This window comes from Bombyx mori, chromosome 1 (genome assembly GCF_030269925.1).
Source record: "Bombyx mori chromosome 1, ASM3026992v2".
NCBI lineage: Eukaryota > Metazoa > Arthropoda > Insecta > Lepidoptera > Bombycidae > Bombyx > Bombyx mori.
The window spans coordinates 10,132,755-10,157,517 of NC_085107.1; the positions used below are offsets into that span (position 1 = coordinate 10,132,755).

General features: G+C 36.5%; 1 protein-coding gene across 7 annotated transcripts in view; it reads right to left on the reverse strand.

Moving 5' to 3' along the window:
* Nep-L (neutral endopeptidase 24.11) overlaps positions 1–21,144 on the reverse strand; it is a 40,610-nt gene extending 19,466 nt beyond the window's left edge. Inside the window, exons 1-2 of one of the 7 annotated variants that reach the window (XM_062672993.1) lie at positions 20,777–21,144; positions 10,687–10,737 (exon numbers count right to left, since the gene is read on the reverse strand). In XM_062672993.1, the coding sequence (XP_062528977.1) occupies positions 10,687–10,737; positions 20,777–20,781 (56 nt within the window). In that variant the 5' untranslated portion in view covers positions 20,782–21,144. 7 annotated transcript variants of the gene reach the window in all.
* Positions 21,145–24,763: the final 3,619 nt, after the last annotated feature.

Genomic DNA, 24,763 nt, shown 5'->3' on the forward strand with positions numbered 1-24,763 from the left:
TATTCAGTGTCACTCACATGTGTATGTTCACAGTGTTCATGTCAAAATGTTGAGGAAAATAAATAATCACGGTACGCTTTTAATTCGTGGTCGATACGACGTTACTGAATCGACAAACGTGGTTCATGTTCCCTACAGAGAAGACTCCGATAATTTTAATTGAGATCACTGGCAATAAATACATTTTGTTCGGCCCAGCCTATAATTAAATGTAAATAAAAATCGAAATTCGTTTGTATGTTCATGTTTTTGTCATTTTTGTCATTGTACATGTTTTGTGGTATAGTTGTTGTGGTTGGAACTCCAGGTATGATTTTTGTTATATGGACAATGAACGTACTGTAGGTGGCGTGCGAGTAATGTCAAGAAATCGATGTTTTTCATACAATTAGCCCTAGTCACAGTGAATCGTGACCGGGTTCCACTTATAGTGTTATAATATTCAATTGAACAAGCCACCTCTTGTTTCGAAGAAAATGGTTGCGATCAGTTATTTATTCGCCATGTTATTTTAAACTTAATTTAAATAATGTTTAGTCTTTTGATTATATTTAGTTTGTGATAGTATAGTTACATTTGTGTGAAATTATATAAAAAACATAATTGAAAGTGGCTATTCTTTGAGGGAGAAAATTGCTTCCAAATTTCAATTTGTTTTGGTAACCTAATTTTCTTTTGGCCGCAATTTTTCGTTGGTACCAACGAAAAGAAGTCGCGGGGGAATCTCGCTTGATCCCTTCTTATGAACTTATGGGGTCTCACGGAAGATTCCAGGCCTGCGTTGCTCTGTATTTCACGAAACGTACCCGTATCAAAAAGTTAATGGGCTTGTACTTCCAACGTAAGAAAAACAACACAACGTATTTCATGCCCTTCGCCCCTATTCCTTTAGGATTACATTGTAATTACTGAAATCCTGGCATTGCCTTACGAAAGTACTGCAAAAAATGCTGACATTGTTTTGTATTCTTTAGTTAAATTCACACAGTGAAGATAACTTGTTTGATGGATGAATTAAACAATTGAAACCTGATTTATCGTACCGTAATGTTTGATATTCAACGCGACCGGGTTTTACTTTGACGAAATCAATTCAACAATGGCGTTGCTTTCCTTAATTTATAATTTACGACTAATATGTTAAACATTTGTGTGTTTTGATTCGGGTGGATGAAATGGCACATATTTTAGGTTGATGTCACGAGCATATTTGAATTCCAAAATTTGTTTTGGAACTTTAAAAAAATACTGGCTTAAATACGGAAAGTGACATCAAAATGTGTAGTGGTTTGAATGATTTGCTTTTCACGAGACTGACTTTTGCAATATATACGGTCGATGCACAATTCACTTTCGCCGCCGCGGTGCCGGCTCTGGCAATCGATATATGTATAAATTTGACGACCATCTTAAATGTCATTAGGAGTTTCCCTGACATTTCATCCTGAATGACATGACTGGATATCATAATGAGAAACATGATGTTAAAAGAATTGTTAGTTGATTACTGATGGTTGGTGATCGTTCTACGTTTCATAGCGAATGGTATTTTGCTTTGGGGCAGAAATATGCAAACGGTAGGTATTACTGCTCAATCATTAGGAATATTTTCATTACGACGTTTGTCTAGTTTTGGTAAATGAAATTTATTTCCTTTTGTGATGGCATTGCACATTTCAATAGAAAATCATCAGATTCATGAAGATTTCAGAATGTAACCGTTGACGTATTTTTTTGGGAAAACAGAATAGTCATTTTTCAGGCCAAAAAAATTTGAGCTTGCAAACAATGACTTCGTACCCCACAATAGCCGTGGTTGAAGATTTGATGACATTTCAGTATTAAAATAATGAATAAGCTTTCGTAATACGCTCACGAGAGGGATGGGGCCATGATTTGAAAATACCGTTCTCTTAGAAATATATATTATAGGATCGATTTCGAATTCGCAGTCTCTGTATAGGTTGGATAGTTACGTTCACTCAATTCCTTAAACGGACTAAACACTTGAAGAGTGGATTGTCCCTGTCTTTTATTTTACAAAATGTAAATTATTGAAGTGGGAACAACGGACTCTCAGACAGATTTACAAATATCCATCAAAGTTGCACTCGCCTCTAAGTCACAAAGAGCTGCTTTAACTAGTGCCAGCACTCCAGAGTCGACCGCACTTAGCTTGCCTTATTGCGCTCTCCAGCAATAATCACACTTTCACCTATGGAAAGTAATGAATTTTCCCACGACAACAAACCCCAAAACAGTCGACTAACACGAGCTGTATTCGATATTTACCGACTGTTAAGTGCTTGTTTTGACCGTATCGAGATTTCCATTATTATGGCAATCGGTCTGTAGTCTATGATTAATCCGATGTGGTAACAATCAGTAACAAAATTTAGTTTTAAAGCACGAATCCTCTATTGAATTAAAAATATATTTGAAATCTCAGATTAAATATTCGGTTTCTTATTTAAATATCTTAAGTAACCGGTATCAAGGAGGCCATCAATGTTTATTGGGTTTTTTGCTAGTGTCGTTGCTTTGTTGTTTTTGTGACTTACGTTATAAAATGTTGACTATGCGCAGATGCGATAAGTTTGTTTGGAAAGGGATCTAATATGGAGATAAGTAAAAAGACGGACGTCTAGAAAAGGTTACGTTATTTAAATTATTTTAAGGAAAACATTTATTATTGCACAGTGATAAGAATTTAAACATTTTACTTACGACGGATATCAACGGACCTTTAAGTATTATTGATTGCGATAAAAATTAATTAATGGGAAGACTTCAAAGAAATAACTGATAAAATCCTAAGAAATTATGTCAATAACGATGATAATGCTACTAAGACCATGATGTATTTCTTATTTTCCCTTTCGTAAGAGAGTATTTTATTTTTTTAAGTTATTAATGAAGTTCTATTAGTAACTTTACATAATTCGTGTCACCTTGCGTTTTCTTTAATGTTTTTACATAATTACGATACAAATTGTACATCTGATATAAATATAAGTTTTTTTGTTTGTCATCCGATTTACAAAATCCACGACACTTAACACGTAAATCTTAAATCATTAATGTTCCGCTAAAATTTTTGTGTCATCTGAATAGAAGGCTTTATTATAAACAACACTTTTAGAAACAAATTAAGTTAACTAACTAGAGGTATGGCTGGTATTTTCTTTGACCTGGTAGAAAATAATCATGAATCTGAGCGAAAAAAGCAGAGAATGGTCAATATGAAGAAATCACTTGAGGAAATTAAATGCTAAGGCAGTTAAGAAGCTATTTAGAGAGCAGAGAACGTTTAATGTGGACAAAGTAGACAGCTTAATAAGATATTATTTCTTTGTTATTTACGATTATTTTTACGAGGGCCCAGAGGGGCTTTATTACGTAAAATTGTTATTAGAATTCCTTGATTTCTTCTCGTAATAGCACGAAAGTTACGTTCGAATTGATCAGTGACCACAGGTAACACTAGATATAACAATGATGCAATCGTTCCAAACATATACGATTCATTGAAGTATTAAGTATTTATCTGTTCACCCATAATGAGTGTTACAAGTTCAATGTCTCTAATGAGTTCATTTAACTTCTCGGTCGGTCATCGTAATAACTAAACCGGACCCATGTCAAGGTAATTCAGTATATTTACTTCTATTTACGCACGATCACAGTTCGGAGAGAATTGATATGCTAATAATGCCGTGGTTTTCGCACCTAAAACTTCAATGACAATTCAAAATGAAATACGAATGCTTTCCTGATTGCATACAATGATTGGAGCCGGTCCAATAAGCATACACAATGGCTTGCGGTTTAACGTTAAAGATTAGAAGATTTGAAAATAAATTATGTACAATCGTAGTCATCTAACGGTCAGGCAAGTTAGGACTTCTTGACAGGACAATATGCGCATACCGTTACACGCACATCTATTGTTCAATTCGGGCTTCAACAGTTCAATGACATACAAGAGATAATTGTGATTAATCATTGTCAACTAAATTCACAAGTTGATTAAGTTAAAATTAAGTATCCTGATTATCTTCGCAACTTGTTAATTGTGTTTAGTTGCTTACAAAATTTGTATCAGTATCTTAAAAATTTATATTTTTAAATATCTTTAAATTCTAAATATTTAAACGTACTTTTTTAATTTTCAACTAAATAAACATGACTGTAAATATCATTTTCTTTGGAATAAGTACACTTTTTATGCAGGACATTTAAAGCTTATTCTTGTAAGACTTTTTTATGATTGAAGGATTACTGGTGGCCCGGAGGCCTTTCCAGTTTCACCAGGACAGGTGGGCCAGCCAAGGCTCAGCCAGGAGTCTTGTAAGATATTTATGTTCCTAACTATAGCGTGAAATCATTTTTACGGTAAATAAATTATAGAACATTTGCATCGCTGCCTTCGAAGTTGCCTTTTTGTGTTTTAATTCCAAGGAGTATCCCTGCAACCTTCCGAGAGTATCGGGATACTTGGGGTCGACATTTCGAGCGAGGTCCAGTTTCGGAGTCATTTGGAAGGCAAAGCCAAGTTGGCGTCCAAAATGCTGGGAGTCCTCAACAGAGCGAAGCGGTGCTTCACGCCTGGACAAAGACTTTTGCTTTATAAAGCACAAGTCCGGCCTCGCATGGAGTACTGCTCCCATCTCTGGGCTGGGGCTCCCAAATACCAGCTTTTTCCATTTGACTCCATACAGAGGAGGGCCGTTCGGATTGTCGATAATCCCATTCTCTCGGATCGTTTGGAGCCTCTGGGTCTGCGGAGGGACTTCGGTTCCCTCTGTATTTTGTACCGTATGTTCCATGGGGAGTGCTCTGAGGAATTGTTCGAGATGATACCAGCATCTCGTTTTTACCATCGCACCGCCCGCCACCGGAGTAGAGTTCATCCATACTACCTGGAGCCACTGCGATCATCCACAGTGCGTTTCCAGAGATCTTTTTTGCCACGTACCATCCGGCTATGGAATGAGCTCCCCTCCACGGTGTTTCCCGAGCGCTATGACATGTCCTTCTTCAAACGAGGCTTGTGGAGAGTATTAAGCGGTAGGCAGCGGCTTGGCTCTGCCCCTGGCATTGCTGAAGTCCATGGGCGACGGTAACCACTCACCATCAGGTGGGCCGTATGCCCGTCTGCCTACAAAGGCAATAAAAAAATAATAAAAAAAATACAATACCCGAAACCGTTTAAGCGATAATCGTTTCGAATTGTAATGATTTTTATGAACGTTACATTCTAACGACTAAAGTTTTTAATACGGCAACACAGTAACTGTAAAACGCCGCGGTCGAATTGTTAATTCTAATTGATATTTTTTATAGGTTTAGTTTATCTACACGTGCCTGTACAACTGTAAGATACCTGACGATTCCTTTAATTTAATTTTTTTTTATGTTTATTTAAGGAGTCTTAAAAAATATATATATTCTTTTCGGTTTTTTATGGCATGAAATTATATATTATTATATACTAGCGACCCGCCCTCGCTTCGCTTCGGAAACATTAAATTTCTTTTAATGGTTAATGTCGTATCGCGGGTGACACCGCGAGGCGAAGTTAGTCTAAAAAAAGTAGCCTAAGTTACTCCTTATATCATCAGATACCTATCAATGAAAGTCTCGTCAAAATCGGTCCAGCCGTTTCAGAGATATCTCGTAGGGTTCAGCCTGCGTTTGCAATGTAAGCGGAAAAAATGTAATTATTTACGACATCACATTAGACACCTCAAAAACAACAGTATTTCTCCCCTATTTAATGGATGTTATTATACATGTAAATTATTATACATATAAACTTTCCTCTTCAATCACTCTATCTATTAAAAAAACCGCTACAAAATACGTTGCGTAGTTCTAAAGATTTAAGCATACATAGGGATATAGGGACAGAGAAAGCGACTTTGTTTTATACTATGTAGTGATATTATAATCATATTCTTATTATTCTTAAACCACGTTTTCTATGGCACTTATCTACCAGCTACTAAGCTACCAGCTTCTTAATGTGATGATGAATGAATTCATGTCAAATAAACTGTGCCAGACCAGATATTGTTTTTTTTTTCTGTATCCAAATAAACTTAAATCTGAACAAATATTTTTTTAGATAATTTGTTGTTAGTTGGCTCTACATTTAAATGTCGAAGAACAACACTTTATTTGTGTTGTCCTTCACCACAAAAACTAAAGTATCCGATGCGGTAAAAATAACAAAATGACAATAATTAACGCGCGAAAACGAATATGTTATTTTTTGCCAGATAACCTCATTGTTCATTACTGAAATCGAAACACAGTTCAATGCGGATATCGTTGTCCTTGAAATCAGGAGACGTGTTGTGGAAAAAAAATCAATCCCGCCAAATTATAATTTGCGTAATTACTGGTGGTAGGACCTCTTGTGAGTCCGCACGGGTAGGTACCAGCGCCCCGCCTGTTTCTGCCGTGAAGCAGTAATGCGTTTCGGTTTGAAGGGTGCGGCAGCCGTTGTAACTATACTCGAGACCTTAGAACTTGTATCTCAAGGTGGGTGGCGCATTTACGTTATAGATGTCTATGGGCTCCTCCTCCTCGCGTCGTTTCCTCACTGCTGAGGGTCGTGACCATTATAATTCGACATGATTTTACTCCTTGTGATGTCCCGCCAGCGCCTCCGATCATTGGCCGCATGAAGGGCGTCGTGGAATGGGATCTCTAGTGTGGTGCGGATTTGGTCAAACCACCTTGTCGGACTGCGCCCGCGCGGTCTCTTTCCCTCGATCTTCCCTGTCACGAATAGTCTTTCTAAGCTATCCGGTGTTTTCCGAGCAATATGACCGAAGTACTCGAGTGCGCGGCGAAGGCAGAGTGTGGACAGTCTAGTCTTGATCTGCAGTTGATCTAAGATAGACTGATTGCTTCTCTTCGCTGTCCAAGGTATCCGGAGCATTCTTCTCCAGCACCACATCTCAAAAGCATCCACGCGTTTGCGATCAACTGCTTTAAGAGTCCAGGTCTCCGCTCCGTATATAAAAATGGAAAAGACCAGAGTGAGCACCAGTTTTGTCTTTGTTTTCTGGGTAATGTTATGGTCCTTCCAGATTTTATCGAGCTGGGTCATGGCTCCCTTTGCCATTCCAATACGCCGTCGTACTTCAAGTTCGCTGGATCCAGTATTGTTAATGTTGGAGCCTAGGTAAATAAAGTTGTCAACAAGCTCAAGGTTTAGTGTTCCACTAAGCTCCAACTTTTTTGTGCGATCAACGACGATGATCTTAGTTTTGGATCTGTTGATGGCGAGTCCCTATGGGCTGCAGTAACTACTTAATACCAGGTAGGCTGTGAGCTACACATCTAAACAATAAAAAAATTAAAAAAAAACTCAACTACCCTACAAATCGAAATGCATGAATGCTTTCTAACTGAAATAAGACAGGATACGTTACCAGTGAGAGGGCAAAATATTTCGGTCGTTAGCTTTTTATTACATGTAGATTTGTTTTCATCATCGTTGGAAACGGTTTTATAGTAAATTCATAAGTATCGATCCTACCCAAACCAAAGTAGAATCGTATGGCGTACACAAAATGTATACTGGGTATCTTACAGCTCAGTAGACTTCAACTTAATATAATTGTAAGTCACAAGACGTTAATATTGAGGCAAGTATCATCAAAGGAGTTGACGCTGTACTTATAGGAGGAACAAAATAAAATTGAATTAGATAACCCCATTCTTTACGTGCAAACTTTTCGCGCATAATAATTCCATCCATGCATAATACGTGTAATTTGAACAATTGTAATATTCAGGTATATTTAATGAGACCACTCAAAGCAGTCGCTATAGATTTCGAACAAAAAGAAACTTCGTGGTGGTGTGTTATTGCATAAACACGATTTTCTTAATTTTTCGGCTCACTGATTATATACTCTATGAACATTAATGTTGTGTAGTCTATGGATCTATAGTCCCAGAAGCTTTGCCTCAATTCATTTTCCTCGTCTTTATTTATTTATAAATAGGATTTAAGATTAATGAATCGAAATTTGTGTTAAACAATGTTTTAGTAAATTGAGAAAAAATCTGGAAGTTCGACTGTGTTTTCTGTTGAATTTTATAAAAGACACTAAACAGAATAAAACTAAATTAATTGCATAGAAATCACGTTTGAATATATGGACATAAAACCGAATAGGAACTTATAGAAATACCTAATAAATTATATTACATAGATTTACCTTCGAACGTCAAACTGCTCGGTACTAAACGGATATCGAAGTTCATAGATTTTAAAGCGCATCGCATTGGAAAACGTATATGCTGTCTATATAAACGCGACACATAAACTGGTTCGATATAATATAATGGGGAAAAAGATTCTTCGCATTTTTTTAAGAAAAATCACAACATTTTTTTAATATATTTTGTTAACTAAAGTATGTAGGTACCATTTTGTTCGATAACTTTTTTCCATCTTTGGGACATGTTCCCATTGCTATATTATATTTTGGGGCTTCTGATCAAAATACCGCGACAATTGGTTTTCGCAGTTCTCTCGTGATGTTTACCTGACACTGCCTAAAGAATTCTGAAGAGACCGAAACAGTTGGAAATCTGAAGGTGCAAGGTCAGGACTATACGGCGGATGGATTAACACATCCCAGCCAAGCTCTCTTAATTTTTGCTGAGTGGCTAAAGATGTGTGAGGTCTAGCGTTATCATTATGAAAAACCACACCGCTTCTGTTGATTAATTCCGGCCGCTTTCTCTCAACTTCTGTCTTTAATCTCATCAGTTGTTCGCAGTAGATTTCAGAATCGGTGGTTCTGCCTGGTGGTAACAGCTCATAATGAATAATGCCCTTCCAATCCCACCACACACACAGCATCACCATGTTATGAGTTAACCCGGGTTTCGCCATAGTCTGTGAAGCCTGACCAGCCTTTGACCACGACCTTTTTCGCACTTTCTTGTCGTACGTGATCCACTTTTTCATCACCAGCTATCAGCTTCTTCAAAAATGGTTCGGTTTCATTACGTCGTAATAAAGAATCATAAATGAGTACACGGTTCATTAGGTTTCTTTCAGTGAGCTCGTGAGGTACCCAAATATCGAGTTTTTTTTTGTTGAATTTGGAATTATCTTCTTTAAAATTTAAACTTTTAATGATACCAAAACCAGGCAGACACAAATAGTATAGCCAGAGAGATTTTATTACAAGTTGTTACATACTATAATGCGAAAAGACTTTTCCCCAACCTTATAGAATTTACAGAAAATCGGAATTCGTCAACACTGCCTACGTGGTTTGTCTATTGTCTTTTTTTTCCGCGCCTCACAATTATGTTCTAATCCATTCTGAAAATTACAACCCGAGATTTAGAAATTTTGTTCGTTGTGATAACATATTAACTTCTACCAAAAGTTGAAGTCATCAAAGAAGATCATTGGAACATCATAAATAGACAAAATAATTCAATTATTTGAAACGCAAACTGAAAATAATCTGTCATTCAAAATAATGCTTCAGGGCTACTTTTTTAATAGATTGTGTAATGTAATCTGAACTCTATGTGGAAATGCGGAAAATTTTTCATATAGTTTGTTATATTGATATATTTACAAATATTTCTTCATATTACGTTTGTTCTCCTCACAAAATTTGTCTAAAAGCTTTTATAGACTTTTCCAGTAAATAATAGCTAATAAAGCCATTCATAGGTCTGCAAAAAAATATATATTTTTCATAGTGTTTTGCACCGTATATTCCAAGGGGAGTATTCTAGGGAACTATAAGAGATTCTATAACCTTATTTCTACCACCGAACAACTCCTAACCGAAGGAAAGTTCATCCTTGTTACCCGTGTTCACCTACAGTGAGTTTCAAAGAATAATTATTGCTATGTACTTCCTGCTCTAGAATGAAATCCCTCCACAATGTTTCTTTAGTACTAAAATTCATCTCTCTCTTTAACGGGGTTTTGAAAAGATTCCCTTGTTGTGGATTAATGACCCTGACCTTGCTAATGTCTTTGGCATTCGCAACTGCAACGAGGGCACCCACTAGTCGCCTGGTGGCCGGTGGGCCCGTAAATCTGCTATGGCATTATAACATCACCAAATTGAAGTAATATCGAAAAAAGTTGCCTAACAATGCCCTGGTGAGAATTTTAAACAAGCACCGAAATTTTTTTCAAGGTCCTAGACCAGTAGTTACTTCGAGTGGATAAAGTTCTGGATGATGCGATGTTGAATATAGATTTTCCATATCCAATTTTAGGCACTTTATTTATGGATGTCAACCGAAAAACACACTTCTATTTTGAAGTTCAACACGACACGACATCACGACATCAATTTCTTTAAAATTGTATACACACTAACCTGGCCTTTTTACATATAGCAAAAAAACAAGAAACATTTAATTTATTTTCGATATTTGAATACTCGTTAACAATCCGGTTTATGTTTTGGCTTTTGGAAGAAAAAATAGTGAAATACACATTGTACGATGTTTATTATGACGCGATTAGCACTTTATATTTATATATTTTGGTAAATATTTCATATTTTTATTGAATTTAAGTCATTCTTATGATGTTTGTTTTTTATAATTCAATGTAAATACATACTTATTAGAGTAAAAATAAGATGTGTTTTAGATAAAAATAACACTTACTTTACGTTGTTTCTCATGTTGTAGTTCGTCGGAATATATTCTGCGTCCACACTGTAAATAAAACAAGATAAATGAATGCGTGTATTATCTACATTCGTTTAAGTTTACATCGACAATTATCACGTTTACGTGAATTAAAAAAAAAAAACTTTTAAATCCGAATATGTGAAAAAGTCGTTTGTCCTTCGGGAAAATCAGTAAATCATATATACTAACGGTTGATCGGTGTTATTAGCCGGCTTATCTGTCATTGTGAATGGTAAATAGGATGTGTTATCCATTTATTAATTTAATACGGAAACAATTGCCGTCCAAAACACATTAGACACGCGCCGCGCCGACAGCCGACAGAACACTGTCGGCGAAACCAGCAAACTGTCGGCGATAACTAGGAAAAGGTGGTCGTCGGAAATCTAATATTAATAAAACAAAACTGGCTAAAATCGTACATCAATTTAAATTTAACTTGCAAAATTAACGTTCGGTAACGCTGTTTCTATCTGATAATTTTTAGAATTGACATTATTATTTTCCAGTTTCCGCGAATGTCGAGTACTATACTGGATCTGGTGAGATCGTTTCTGTCACTGTGATGTAATTGTAAATGAGCCATTTCCTACTTTAACTTCGAAACACGTAAGAATTATTGTACTTATGATCATTGCAAACCAAATTACTGCAGTTGATGCGGTTCATTAAAAAAAATATGTTGTAGATATTTAGGTATGTCTGTTAACTAATATAAAATTTTATAATCTATGTTTTAAAATGTATTTATAATAATATTTTAAAATATGTTTTTAGGGTCCGCGTTGTTTGTTTCTAAATGAATATGGTGAATGTGAAATGTTGACTATCGGTGATGCGTAAAAGCCTCTTTTGGCTTGTACAAGTTTTCTGATGAGTTCCAGCTTTCTAAACCTAATTACCGTATATCGTTTGTTGCTATGTTACTCTATAAATCAGGAGAAAAAGGTCACGAAAAGTCGGTCGACCATCATAGCTAGATCCGCGCTGTCGTATAATGTCACAACTTTATTCATCTAAACATACGTATATGGAAAGTTTTGACTTGATTAAATGAATCCTTGACATCCTAACATATTTGTAGTTATCATTGTTTTAAATTTAGTCCGACTTATTTGGGACTCGAACGGATACGTGACATTAAGAAAATAAAAAAATCTTAAACATAAGATCAGATAATGTTTTTTGATATGATAAAAACTGCAATTAAAATATAATTAAGATAACTGTATACATGAAGACGATAAACAAATTCGTTCACCTTTCTAGTTCCATAAATGGTAGTACTTTAAATGAAATAATATTTAATATAAAGATAACAAAAAAATAAATAAATATAAAATACATAATTTCCGTGACTTTAAGCGTAGTTCTGTTTATAATAACAGTTATCTACGTGCGTTGCACCAAAATAGACTAGTTGAGTTCATTTTATATTAAATTTTAATAAAAACAGCTTCGTCTTATCTCGGCTTTTCTCAAACGAAGACAGTCGACTTTAGAAAGAATTTCCATTTCATTATCTTACCTCTGAGGCTTTCTTTAGATGTATTATTTTAGATTACCACCGGGAGGTGCAAATAATGAAATCATTGGCTTAGGCTTAGACAAGGGAGGTTTCATCAAGTGCGATCTTTTGCTTATTATTATTGTAAACTAGCTGACCCGGCAGACTTCGTAATGCCTCAATCGATAAATAAAAGACCTAAACTTTTTTATAAAATAAATTTAGGACAAACAAAAAAAATGCGTCCGACGGGGGACACATCAAAGGAAAAACAAAATTTGTTATTATATTTTTATTTAATTCCGACCATTTTCATATTTAACTACCTTTTAAACCTTCTCTGGAAGTCCACAAATAATTCAAGATCAAAATTAGCTAAATCCATCCAGCCGTTCTCGAGTTTTAGCGAGACTAACGAACAGCAATTCATTTTTATATATAAAGATAGAAGATAGATAAAAAAGTTTTTGCCCAATGGTCGACATTCCACTTTAGCGCATCGCCAAGGAGTGGCATAATCATAAGAGCGACCGGTAGGCTGGTTCTGAACCATCGGAGTATCCCGGCACACGAGAGGCACCGCCTAGGCGGCCCGACCTGCTACCGTACCGAGCCAGTCAACCTTCCAGAGTCTTCGTTTCGCCTCAAAGGCTCCATCTATGGACCGTTCAGTCCCATACGGCCCAAAAAAAAGTTACCAACATTCGTACGTAGCCCATAACCAAAATCGCGATAGATTTTGGTCGAACTTTGCCAACTTTTTTCTTAATATTTAGATTAGGCAAATTGAATATTACATATCCTCTTTTGTTTTGTTTTTGTTTTTTTTTCTGGTAAAAGTGAGACAATTTGTTTCTCCAATTTGATTATTTCTAAACATTATTGATAACTTATGCTCGTCAATGGGTACTTGACAAAAACAATTTTGAGTTTTTCTTATAAAATTCAAAAATGTTTAATTGTTGAAAACACTAATGATGTTTAATAGCTACTTAACTATTTTGACTTTACTTTTCTATAACTAAAACATGATATTTTAAAATTGTAGAGAGCCGCAACTAATATTGATTTCAGGGAAATTTTCGAAAAGAATGAAAGGTATGTAACAAAAATAACGCAATGGGAATGCTTTTTCGTGCACGTCATGTAAACTTATCCATAAAATATTAATCTTACTCACACTATATTTGGCGTAGTATATTATACTTTCATAATCAGTCATTCATTTATATTGAGGTGAAATTTCTTAGCGTTTGGGCTTCGAAAACGCTTCCCTAGCGCGGTATATAATTAAATGATGTGTACCTTGATACTTTCCAATATCCTTTTAGTGGCGAAGTCTAACGTACGAGCTCTCGATTTAACTTCGTTTGTGGAGAAATAATTAAATTGAAACTTTGTTAGCAGAGCATCTCGCATAATGCATCAAAAGGGCTGTTTAATTTCGCACAGCCGCAACTTGACAACGAATGTCATATGTTATTTATGTTACGCAACAAGGTCTATCCAAGTAGCGATAAGTCAAAACCAATTTGCATAATTTTGATGAGACCATACGTCTAGAGGCGTGAAAATGTGCTCATTAAATTTTGAACAGCATCTTTATTGACCACAACCACTTTTCTTTAATTTTTAAGTGCTGCAAACCATAAAATACCTCTCATTCTTTTTATTGCTCACATGTAGGAAAACGACTATTACAGAGGCGTTCGCATATACACACCCGATGTTATGCAGGCGAAGTAAAATGTCCCTTAGAAATAAGGTGACACTCTACAAAACTTGCATACGCCCCGTCATGACCTATGCAAGTGTAGTGTTCGCTCACGCGGCCCGCACTCACTTAAAATCCTTTCAAATTATTCAATCCTGATTTTGCAGGATAGCCGTCGGAGCCCCGTGGTTCGTCAGGAACGTCGACCTCCATGACGACCTGGACTTAGAGTCCATCAGTAAGTATCTTCAGTCGGCGTCGATGCGCCACTTCGATAAAGCGGCACGACACGAGAACCCTCTCATCGTGGCCGCCGGTAACTACATTCCCGATCCTGCGGACAGAATGGAAAGCAGTCGATGTCGCCCAAAACACGTCATCTCGGATCCTCCCGATCCACTAACGGTGCTTTTAGGCACTTCAAGCACCGGTCACCGTTCTCGTCGAACCCGTCGCTTGCGACGAAGGGCTCGACGAGTAAATTAATTCTCAGACACAGCCCACTGAGTTTCTCGCCGGATCTTCTCAGTGGGTCGCGTTTCCGATCCGGAGGTAGATTCTGCGAAGCACGGCTCTTGCTAGGGTTCGTGTTAGCAACGTCGTCGGGTTTGAGCCCCGTGAGCTCACCTACAAACGTTCGGGTTACGTTGAAATAGCCTCTCAAGGCTCTCAGCTTAGGTAGGAAAAAAAAAAAAGAAAGCATATACACTAACCATTAATTTTAGACTTCTATCATTATACAGTGTAGCATCGCAATAAATTGTTCCGACGCCACCTAGTGGACATTCATATCTGGTCTGGGTCGATGCAGCTTAAGAAAAGCTGGTATTTTGTTCAAAAATATAAAAAAAATCGGCTCTGAATAGGTGAAATAAACAAAAGATCCAAAAAATGGGGTACCTATGCAATGTTGTTAATGTGAAAACGAAAAAAGTAAATTGCGTAAGTATACTGAGGGATGACTAAAAAGTTTAGGACAAATGTCTTCAAATACCAACTCTGTGGCCGTATAAGGGTACCACCAGCATGTTTATTTTTGTATATACCTAACAGCTATGCGTTTCTAGTGTGCACGTTGTGTCAGTGGCATTTTCAGGTACATATCTATATTTATTATGGCACTGAGACGTGGCCTTATGCGAAGGTTCAAGATCACCCAAAGAGCAATGGAGAGGGCTATACTCGGAGTTTCTCTACGAGATCAAATAGAAAATGAGGCAGTGGGCAGGGCACATTGCTTGTAGAACGGATGGCCGTTGGGGCCGGAAAGTTCTTGAGGGACAACCGCGTACCGGAAGACGTAGCGTGGGTAGGCCTCCCACAAGATGGACTGACGACCTATTGAGGTTCGCGGGGATCCGCTGAATGCAGGTAGCGCAGGACCAATCTTTGTGGCTTGGGGGAAGGCTAATGTCCAACAGTGGACGTCTGTGGGCTGAATAGTAGTAGTATCTATGTTTTTTGTTTTCAATTTAATAAACAGGGTGAATGATATCAAGGCCCACCCGTGATTACGGGAGGCTATAGACATTCATTACAAAGTAAATGTCGCCATTCAATAAGACATGAGGTCTAGGTTGTTGAAATAGAACGGGGTGAAGGTGAAGTTGAAAGAAGAACGCATGACTGCCTCGCGACAGAAATAGGTGGCACCTACCCGTGTGGGCTTACAATGCACCCTTACAATACACCAGACGCCGGTTGATGATCGCAGTCCGCTGAGTATCAGCGTACGCTGCCCACTCATTCTCAGACGTATCCCTTAGTCGCCTTTTACAATAATTATTGTTCCCGTATTCTAAGCCAATAGAACACGGCCAAAATACCCTCATTCTCGTTTTCGAAGTCTCATAACTTATACTTATGACTTATCAGCTGGGCCGTGAAACTACTATTCGTCTATAGCAATAAGATATATCATTTGAGTGTAAATATATGAATAAAATTTATTGTCACTAATTAATTGATTTGTTGGAGAGACTCAATTGTCGATAATCATGTAATATGTTTTCCTCTATTCTTTCTAATAAAGGGTGAAATTTATTATATTATATATATATATATATATATATATATATATATATATTTATTTTCCAAAAAATAAGCTTAAGGAAAATTCATTTACGATCTATTTTCGTTTAAGACCTATTTACAGTTTTTATGTTGAAACAACGTTTTAAACTAAAACTTGAAACTAAACATAACTATTCGACTTTTCTGAAAACATATGTTACTGTAGTAACAATATTATTTTAAAGTTCATTATTTCAAAAGTAATCTATGAACTAATACCGATTGTATTAAAAGTTGGAAGCTAGTTCAACAAAACTTTTATAATCAAAATGAAAATATGTTATAATAGCACATACTCGTATTTCATTTAGAATTGATTATGTCGTTCGGGGAATTCAAACTTTGTTAGCATATAATATTTGCGAAATAAGTTTTAGTTATTTCGATTCGAGCATGCTTAATTATGTAGTAGTCCTATATCCATTAGAGAAAGAGGAAATTACTATTGTTGAATATTATTTTCTTCGGGACGAAAGAGAATGTAAATTAATTAGTCTAGCTATTCAAAGGGGGACGCTGCCAGTATCTTCGGAACCTTGCCTAAAGGGACTCCTTTTAATAATATATTTTAGTTATTAAATTATTATTCTTATTATTTATTAATATTAATATTATTAATTTAGTATTTAATTAACTTCTTTTCTTATTTTTATTAGCTTATTAATAAACCATTTTATATAAGTAGATTAATATTACAAAATAATGACACTAGTAATATGTCTACATGATTCGAACTACTTTAAAATTAATTGCTGAATTCCAAAAACATCAAGTTATTATGATTAATTTCACTGTATGGTAAGCATGACTTATTCACTTGAGACCTCATATTTCGAGGTGGGTGGCAAAATACACGATGCTGTGTCCATGGACTCCGGAAAACACTTAATTCAAAGGAAAAAAAAAAAGGTCAGCCTTAAGGTCGTCCATCCACCGTTAAAGTGCAAACAAATATTCTGATAAATCTTAAAAGTGTACCTACTCATTGTTAAAGAAATTTACGCATGAAAAATGGTTTTAAGACACTGTGAAACCATTAGCCAAAACATATTCTTTTTAATTTTCTAGATCTACATGTTGAAATTTTATATATGATACATGTTTATAAAATGCAGTAGGTACCTATAGATAAAAATCAATTATCACAAGGAATAGAATATTTGAAATTATACTAAACATATTATTACTTCATTTAATCCTCAAATCTCATATTCAAAACAACATGATTAGAATTTATCTTTATTGGAGTTTTCATTTGTACCGGTTTCGTTACTTTGGGCTTGGCACGATTCCCTTCGTAAATAACGTACATCTGGTATAATCGATCAAAATATGATCCACCAATAATATAGGTTTGCTTATTTCTATAGTTTCTGATGTTTAGATTTTATAGTAAATGGTTTCTTACAATAGAGACTACACCTATTACATACATACCATCGTCATTCGACGGGTGGTGGATTCTCGCGTAAGACTATTAGGTATTCAGAATTGTAGATATTACTTTTTTTTTTTTTCTACCTAAGCTGGTAGCCTTGAGAGGCTATTCCAGCGTAACCCTAACTAGTAGGTGAGCTCACGGGGCTCAAACCTGATGACGTTGCTTACACGAACCCTAGCAAGAGCCGTGCTTCGCAGAATCTACCACCGGATCGGAAACGCGACCCACTGAGAAGATCCGGCGAGAAACTCAGTGGGCTGTGTCTGAGAGTTAATTTACTCGTCGAGCCCTTCGTCGCAAGCGACGGGTTCGACGAGAACGGTGACCGGTGCTTGAAGTACCTAAAAGCACCGTTAGTGGATCGGGAGGATCCGAGATGACGTGTTTTGGGCGACGTCGACTGCTTTCCATTCTGTCCGCAGGATCGGGAATGGTAGATATTACAACAACAATGGTAATAGGTCTTTTGAACGTTGCAAATAAATCCAGTTTTAATTAACTTCAGTTCGGTAATTGAATTCCTCATTGGCAATGAATGAAATAAATCAAACACACATGTGCGTAGTTATGTAATTTTAAACGGAACTGCATCCATGCCGTAATTCATTTTGAATACAGATACCGGTTTAAATTACGCGCTGTTATTAATCAGACCACATGTGGCGTACATAATCAGGTAATCTGCTTTCATAACAAAAATAATATTTACTGTTATTCAAGTTTGTCGTCATCAAGCGATTTTAAATCTACCTGTCTAATGTAAATAGTTGTTTTTCATATATCTGTTGTAAATCGTAAATCCATTATTTAATACCAGAAGCGTGTGTGTTGAGGTTGTTAAATTGTACATAATTGTACTACATTGAAATGTTCTTTTATAGGACACGGATGCTTTTACTGCCGCGCGTCAATTTTATGATGATGGGATAGATTACTTTCAAGAGATATAGACATTTTATGATCGTATAGTGGCATTAGTGACGTCGCACTTAATACAGGAGCTATTCGCGGCGAGGCCGAATGTTTTCTCTTAAAGTGCCCAATATAAATAATAACCAATACTATTTTATTTTTATACGTTTAGGTATACACAGCCTTGAAATTCTAGAGTGAATTTTGTTATTATTTGAAAACGTAATCTTTGCCTTTGAAGATACATCCAATTATTGGTCAATATACTCAATAAACAAATTAATTAACACCCAAGCAGTTGTGTTTATTTGTCTATATGTTTTGCAATTTTTATTAAAATTATTCAAACAAATTAGCATGTTTCGTCGGTGAGTTAGGATATCATGTTTTTTTTTTCTCTAAATCATTATGTTCTGCTCTTTCTGTCGGCTTCAGAATTATTTTTGAGTGCCGAAATATATAAAAGAAAAATAAAGTTTATAAGTTTTTCTTTCGGGAGACGGACAATCTCGTCAGTCAAAGCTATGCTATGCCATACGTTAACTAGTTCATTCTTATATTCGTAAATTTTAGCTGGAAGTAGTCTTGTGAGCTTGCACGCGAAGTTCCACCAGTCTGCCGCGAATTAGTAATGCATTCCGATTTCAACAGTGTGACAGCGACTATGCTATACAACTCACAATGGGAGTTAGACCTCATGTTTCAGGGTGTATAGTGGCCATTCACATGATGTCTATAGCGTACAGCAGTATCTAAAAACTGTAGGTTTTTTTTTTTTTTTTTTTTATTGCTTAGATGGGTGGACGAGCTCACAGTCCACCTGGTGTTAAGTGGTTACTGGAGCCCATAGACATTTACAACGCAAATGCGCCACCCACCTTGAGATATAAGTTTTAAGGTCTCTGTATCGTTACAACGGCTGCCCCACCCTTCAAGCCGAAACGCATTAAGTTACTGCTTTACGGCAGAAATAGGCGGGGTGGTGGTACCTACCCGTGCGGACTCACATGAGGTCCTACCACCAGTATTTAGGCACATTTAACGTTAATGAATAAGCAACCTTTGAAGTGATAACTTACGTTGTTTATTATTATTATTAACATACTTTTCATTCGAGCTGCACTGCTTATTTCAAATCTGAACGAACATGTGGCTGTGATACTTCAAAGGAATATGTAATAACGTCTTCTCAGTAACATGTATATCTTAACATCGTCCATTTTAGTCAAATTTGGAGGTTGCCGAGTTGTGTTTCCTTGATTTTGACCGAACAACATTACAGACGTAATGTATCCTAAGTAAATGCTCTAATTCCATAAGAATACATCTTTTAATTTATTTATAGCGATATCAACCGTCATTTACTATTAATTTCGTGCAACATTCTGTAAATTTCCTATATTCATATTAGCTGTGTATGACAAGTACTCGTATTAGCCCGTTTTATTCTTCTACAGCGTGATTACATTAGATGAGAAACGCAAACTACTAAATTTAAAGAACAAACGTGCCTGACTTATCGTGTCGGTGATGCTCATTTTTCCTTATTACCGACGGAGAAACTGATGTTTCGTGACCTTAAGCCTACTCTGTGTTGTTGTTGTTGTTGATAACCCAACAAAATTGGTATAAAACCTTTTTTATTGTTGTGGTTGTGGTTTTTGACATTACGTTTGAATTTGAATTTTGGAATGTCTTAGTTTTGTCAATTCTCTTTTCATCCGTGCTATTTATTGTACGCGATTTATAAAATTGTAAAAATATACAAATTTTATACGTGCAATCCTCGCGAGTTTATTTATCAAGTTCCTTGCCCATCCTAATCATACAGTCCACTACAGTTGATAAACTGTTTTTAAGCAAATCATTTAGACGACGGGGACACTCATTACTTATAAGACTGCCGATTTGAAAATCTTGAAAAGAAAATAAATAGTCGAGCGACATTTAATTTGATTAGATAGTACGGCCGTGAACATAATTAGTATTTAACGCAGTTCGCCGAGTTACGGAGGCTGTGGTGTAAACTTAGTTCTCTAACTTCGTGTTCAGGCTCACGTGAATGTTAGAAGGTTTTAACTGCGCGGTGACGCTTTAAAGTTTATGTTTTGTTTCAACAAGGTTAACCTATTTCATTAAGCCTAAGCCGTTTTACAGACTTCAAAAGTAACATCGTAGTTGTATATCGATGTATTGTTAACAATATTTTTTTATTTGATAACTACTTGGAAAATCCAATTTCACTTTATGTATATTAAAATTATTGCGCACTATTGACATGTTTCGGTCATGATCTTGAAATTGTTGTTCATGAGATTCTAATTGGAGATACTAACTGTATTATAATTTATTGAAACAAATCGCATAGCATAATATTATTAATAAATATAAATTTTATTTCTTTGATTTTACTCACCTCATTGAACCTGTGGTGGGTAGTTTTGTTGGTGATCGGCAAATGTATTACGTGGTCGACATGCGGCGGATACCGGCGCGTGTGTGACGGTCAGGAGTACACGGTCTCGTGCACGTCAGTACCACGCCAGTGATTACCGACCCGCTAATCGTTTAAACTTCGGAAATAAGCAATGCGGCGCGGCGTGAGTTTACCTGAGTTCGTTTAGTCCCTAGTCGGCCGCTGCTACGATGTGAACCGCGGTGCGACTGAACCGCGCGCCTCGCCAGCGTTCACTTTTATATATTTCCCCTTCTCGGAAGGCTCGACAACGTTTTTCTTTTCTCAACGAAAGAGCCTCGAGTCCTGGATACCACTGACCCGTGACGGGTGTGCCGAGTGCGCGACGCTATCCGGTTATAAAGACATTGTTACCGTGAATTTCTTCGGTCAAACTCATTCGTTGTGCTAAATAGCCCGATCGACACCTGTGTACCTGCACAATAACCCGCGTTGTTATACAATGTCTTCTTATCTACATAATACGATTTCACGACTTACCTAGTTGTTGCTAAAATGTTGGCAAAATGTTTCTTTATAATAATTGTTCTTGTCTGTTTCTTTTTACACTATTTACGTCACATTTTACTGAAATCCAAATAAAAAAGAGTAACAAATCGTTCGACGATAAACAACAAAAAAAAAACGCGAGCAAGTTTAATATCGTCTTTGTCAAGATAATTTTGTTATTTTAGGGACAATTATAGTTTCATTTTCATCGAATGATGCGCAAATAAATTGATTGGTTAAATTAAAGTCACGTCAAAAAGTGCTTTATTTCACGAAACACAAATGCGGTGAGAACTTGCATCGGAGACCCAACTAAATTGAGAAGATATTTAGTTATTGTAATATAATATGTTCTATCTAGCCATTTTATTTTCGTAACGTATCGATAATTGCGTCAATAAAATAGTCCAAATAGACAAGATGATGTTATTACGCCAGTCCGGCAAACTATGTAAATTAAAAACATAAAACATATCAAATTACATCTATTCCTAAATAGATGTATAGCGGTGATGTGCATTATGTAATAAACATAATGCACAGTACCACTGATCGCCCGGTCCATCTATAAGTGTGACCATGGGTCACTACCATTTATTGGATATTCATTTATACTAATTGGCTATTCACTTAATTTAGGAGATAGCTGTAATCTTGGACCGCTATAAATGTTTTATCAAAGTAACAGTGGCTATTTAAGGCTTAATATATATATATATGTAAATAGTTTACAAACCCAAATATGTACCACTATTTGAAGCGTATACTTCGAAATCTGATCTACGCCGGTCGTGAGAATGTAGTAAATACATACTCTAAAATAACAAATTTTCGTCTCCCTCATAAGGGCCTTAACACGGGCCAATATTTTTATGCATATTTTTAAATTTGGTACGGGCGAGTTAAAGTGTCGAAAAAGGCTTTTGAGCAAGCAATTTTTAAACATTAAATTAAACTGAAATGTCAGCACACAAGTATGAACCAATTTGAGAAGAAAAATCGTTACTGGCTAAAAATTCTCACTAATTATTCGTACTCTAAAGCCAACTAGTTTTATGAGTATTTGGTTGTTGATTTTTACGACAAAACCTAATCCTCTCGTCACGTAGATATTACTAGGTTAGCAGAAACTAGAAGTAGTCACGCCTAGTAGTATAAATTGTAGTACAGTAGTTATTAGACTACAATAGAGATTTCGTTCAAGAGACCACGTTGGGCAACGGAATCCACATCGGGTCGCGGCGAAGCGAGCTTCGGTAACTATTAAACAGCAGGTGGGAAGTGAGCTAGTTTTCCCATATACGTAGGTATACAACGATTAAAAAAACCCGTTAAACACTTAAATACATTCCCGATACAGTTTGACCTCACAAAAGCAAGTTGAAAACATTAAGCTCACTGTTTCAGTTTTACGCTTCGTTATTTTGGTAGCATTATCTTTTATTAGTCTTACGAGGATGCCAAACGCTTAAAACCGTGACTGTGTAATGATATCGAATATACTTTTTTTTTTTTTTTTTATTGCTTAGATGTGTGGACGAGCTCACAGCCCACCTGATGTTAAGTGGTTACTGGAGCCCATAGACATCTACAACGTAAATGCGCCACACACCCTGAGACACAGTTCTAAGGTCTCAGTATAGTCACAACGGCTGCCCCACCCTTCAAACCGAAACGCATTACTGCTTCACGGCAGAAATAGGCGGAGCGGTGGTACCTACCCGTGCGGACTCACAAGAGGTCCTACCACCAGTAGTTACTTATACTTAGTTACTTACGCATGGACGAATCATACATCCTCCTCCGAATGGCATCCGACATCAATTTTACTACATATTCCCGTCAAAAGAAGACGCATAAAACGTTTCATTCTTATATGAGCCTATGACAACATGAATTCCAATGGTATAATTTAGTCCTAAATCCTTTGCAATCAAGATTCCAATCTTTTAAGTGAAGATTAAACTGAGTTTGATTTCAATATTCAAAATAGGTATTTCAAAATATTTGAACTATATGCTATACATGTACATACGAGAATATTCGAGGTACTTGATTGGATTCGGAACTACCTATCTGATGGTTAGTAAGTAGCGTGTTCGATTGTAAGATACTTTTTCTTCAGTAAACACGTTAGGATGTGAAGGGCGGAAGTCCGGAGATCAATCTGACAAAAAAAAAGAATGTAAAATCGAAGTGAGTCTAACCACTTCAATGCAGATGTTGCATATAGCTCTCTTTAAGATTTAAGTGTGGAGTCACACACTTGATTTGTGAAAGGTCCAGGATGTTCCGTGATTTGCATATTCCACGACCGAACGCTAGGACGTTCTCCTCCATCAACGCTTACCGCAAACACAACTACAATTTCATTTTTTTCCCTACACGTTCGTTGGTAACTTAAGGTTCTATTCCAGCTAGCTAGCTATGACTACTTAGTAGGTGAGTTCACGGGCTCAACCTGAGAAAAGTTCACCCAAGCCATTAATATTTTAATAAACATACCGACTTCGACCAAACTTGGACTACTGTAGTTCCGAAACAGCAAAAGGGCTTTGTCGGAGAATTAGAAGCGGCGTTCTTTGAGTACTATATCAGCATTGTACCGCGAAACGTCATCAACGGGAGGTCAGGTAGGGTAGGGCGTATTCTCATCTCGCCAATCAATCATGCATGTCGGCTTGAAGCGCGAAGCAGCCGTTATACAATCAAGAATACGATCCCACGTCTCAAATATATACTTGCTGACTTCACGTTGTAATGTTATATGTTAAAAATACGACATACTGATAGACTTAAACAAAGGCGGCAGCCGTTGTAACTATACTTGAGACCTTAGAACTTATATCTCAAGGTGGGTGGCGCATTTACGTTGTGGATCTATGGGCTCCAGTAACCACTTAAGACCAGGTGGTTAACTTGGACTAATTGAAGAACATCATGATTTATTTATTATCTATTGTTATCAAAATTAAATTATAATTATAAGTTCTTAACTTGCCCACGACTATGTGACCCCCTCCTGGCGCCAAAGCTGGATCCGCCCTTGCCTATACCACGGTACTTCTACGACACGATAACGAGATATTAGAGTTATAAAATTATTAAGAAAATTACATTACTATCAACACACAATATACCGGAATACTACTTATTTTTAGTTGTAATACATACAGGCGTAGTTGAGATGTTTCATTCAGAAAAAATACTCTACTTTTTTTACTCGCGTCTAATCTCATATAACACGGTTTCGCACAACACTGGACTTTGTAGGAACGTATCCACCGGACTAAAGGAGGTTTACCTGTTTAATTATTTGAATAAAAATGAATGGTTTTCCTGTATGAATTCCTTAACCATTTGTCCGAAAAAAAAATCCTACCTTTTCGCTGGTAGCCTACGAGGCTATTCCAACTAGGTCCGGACTGGTAAGTGACC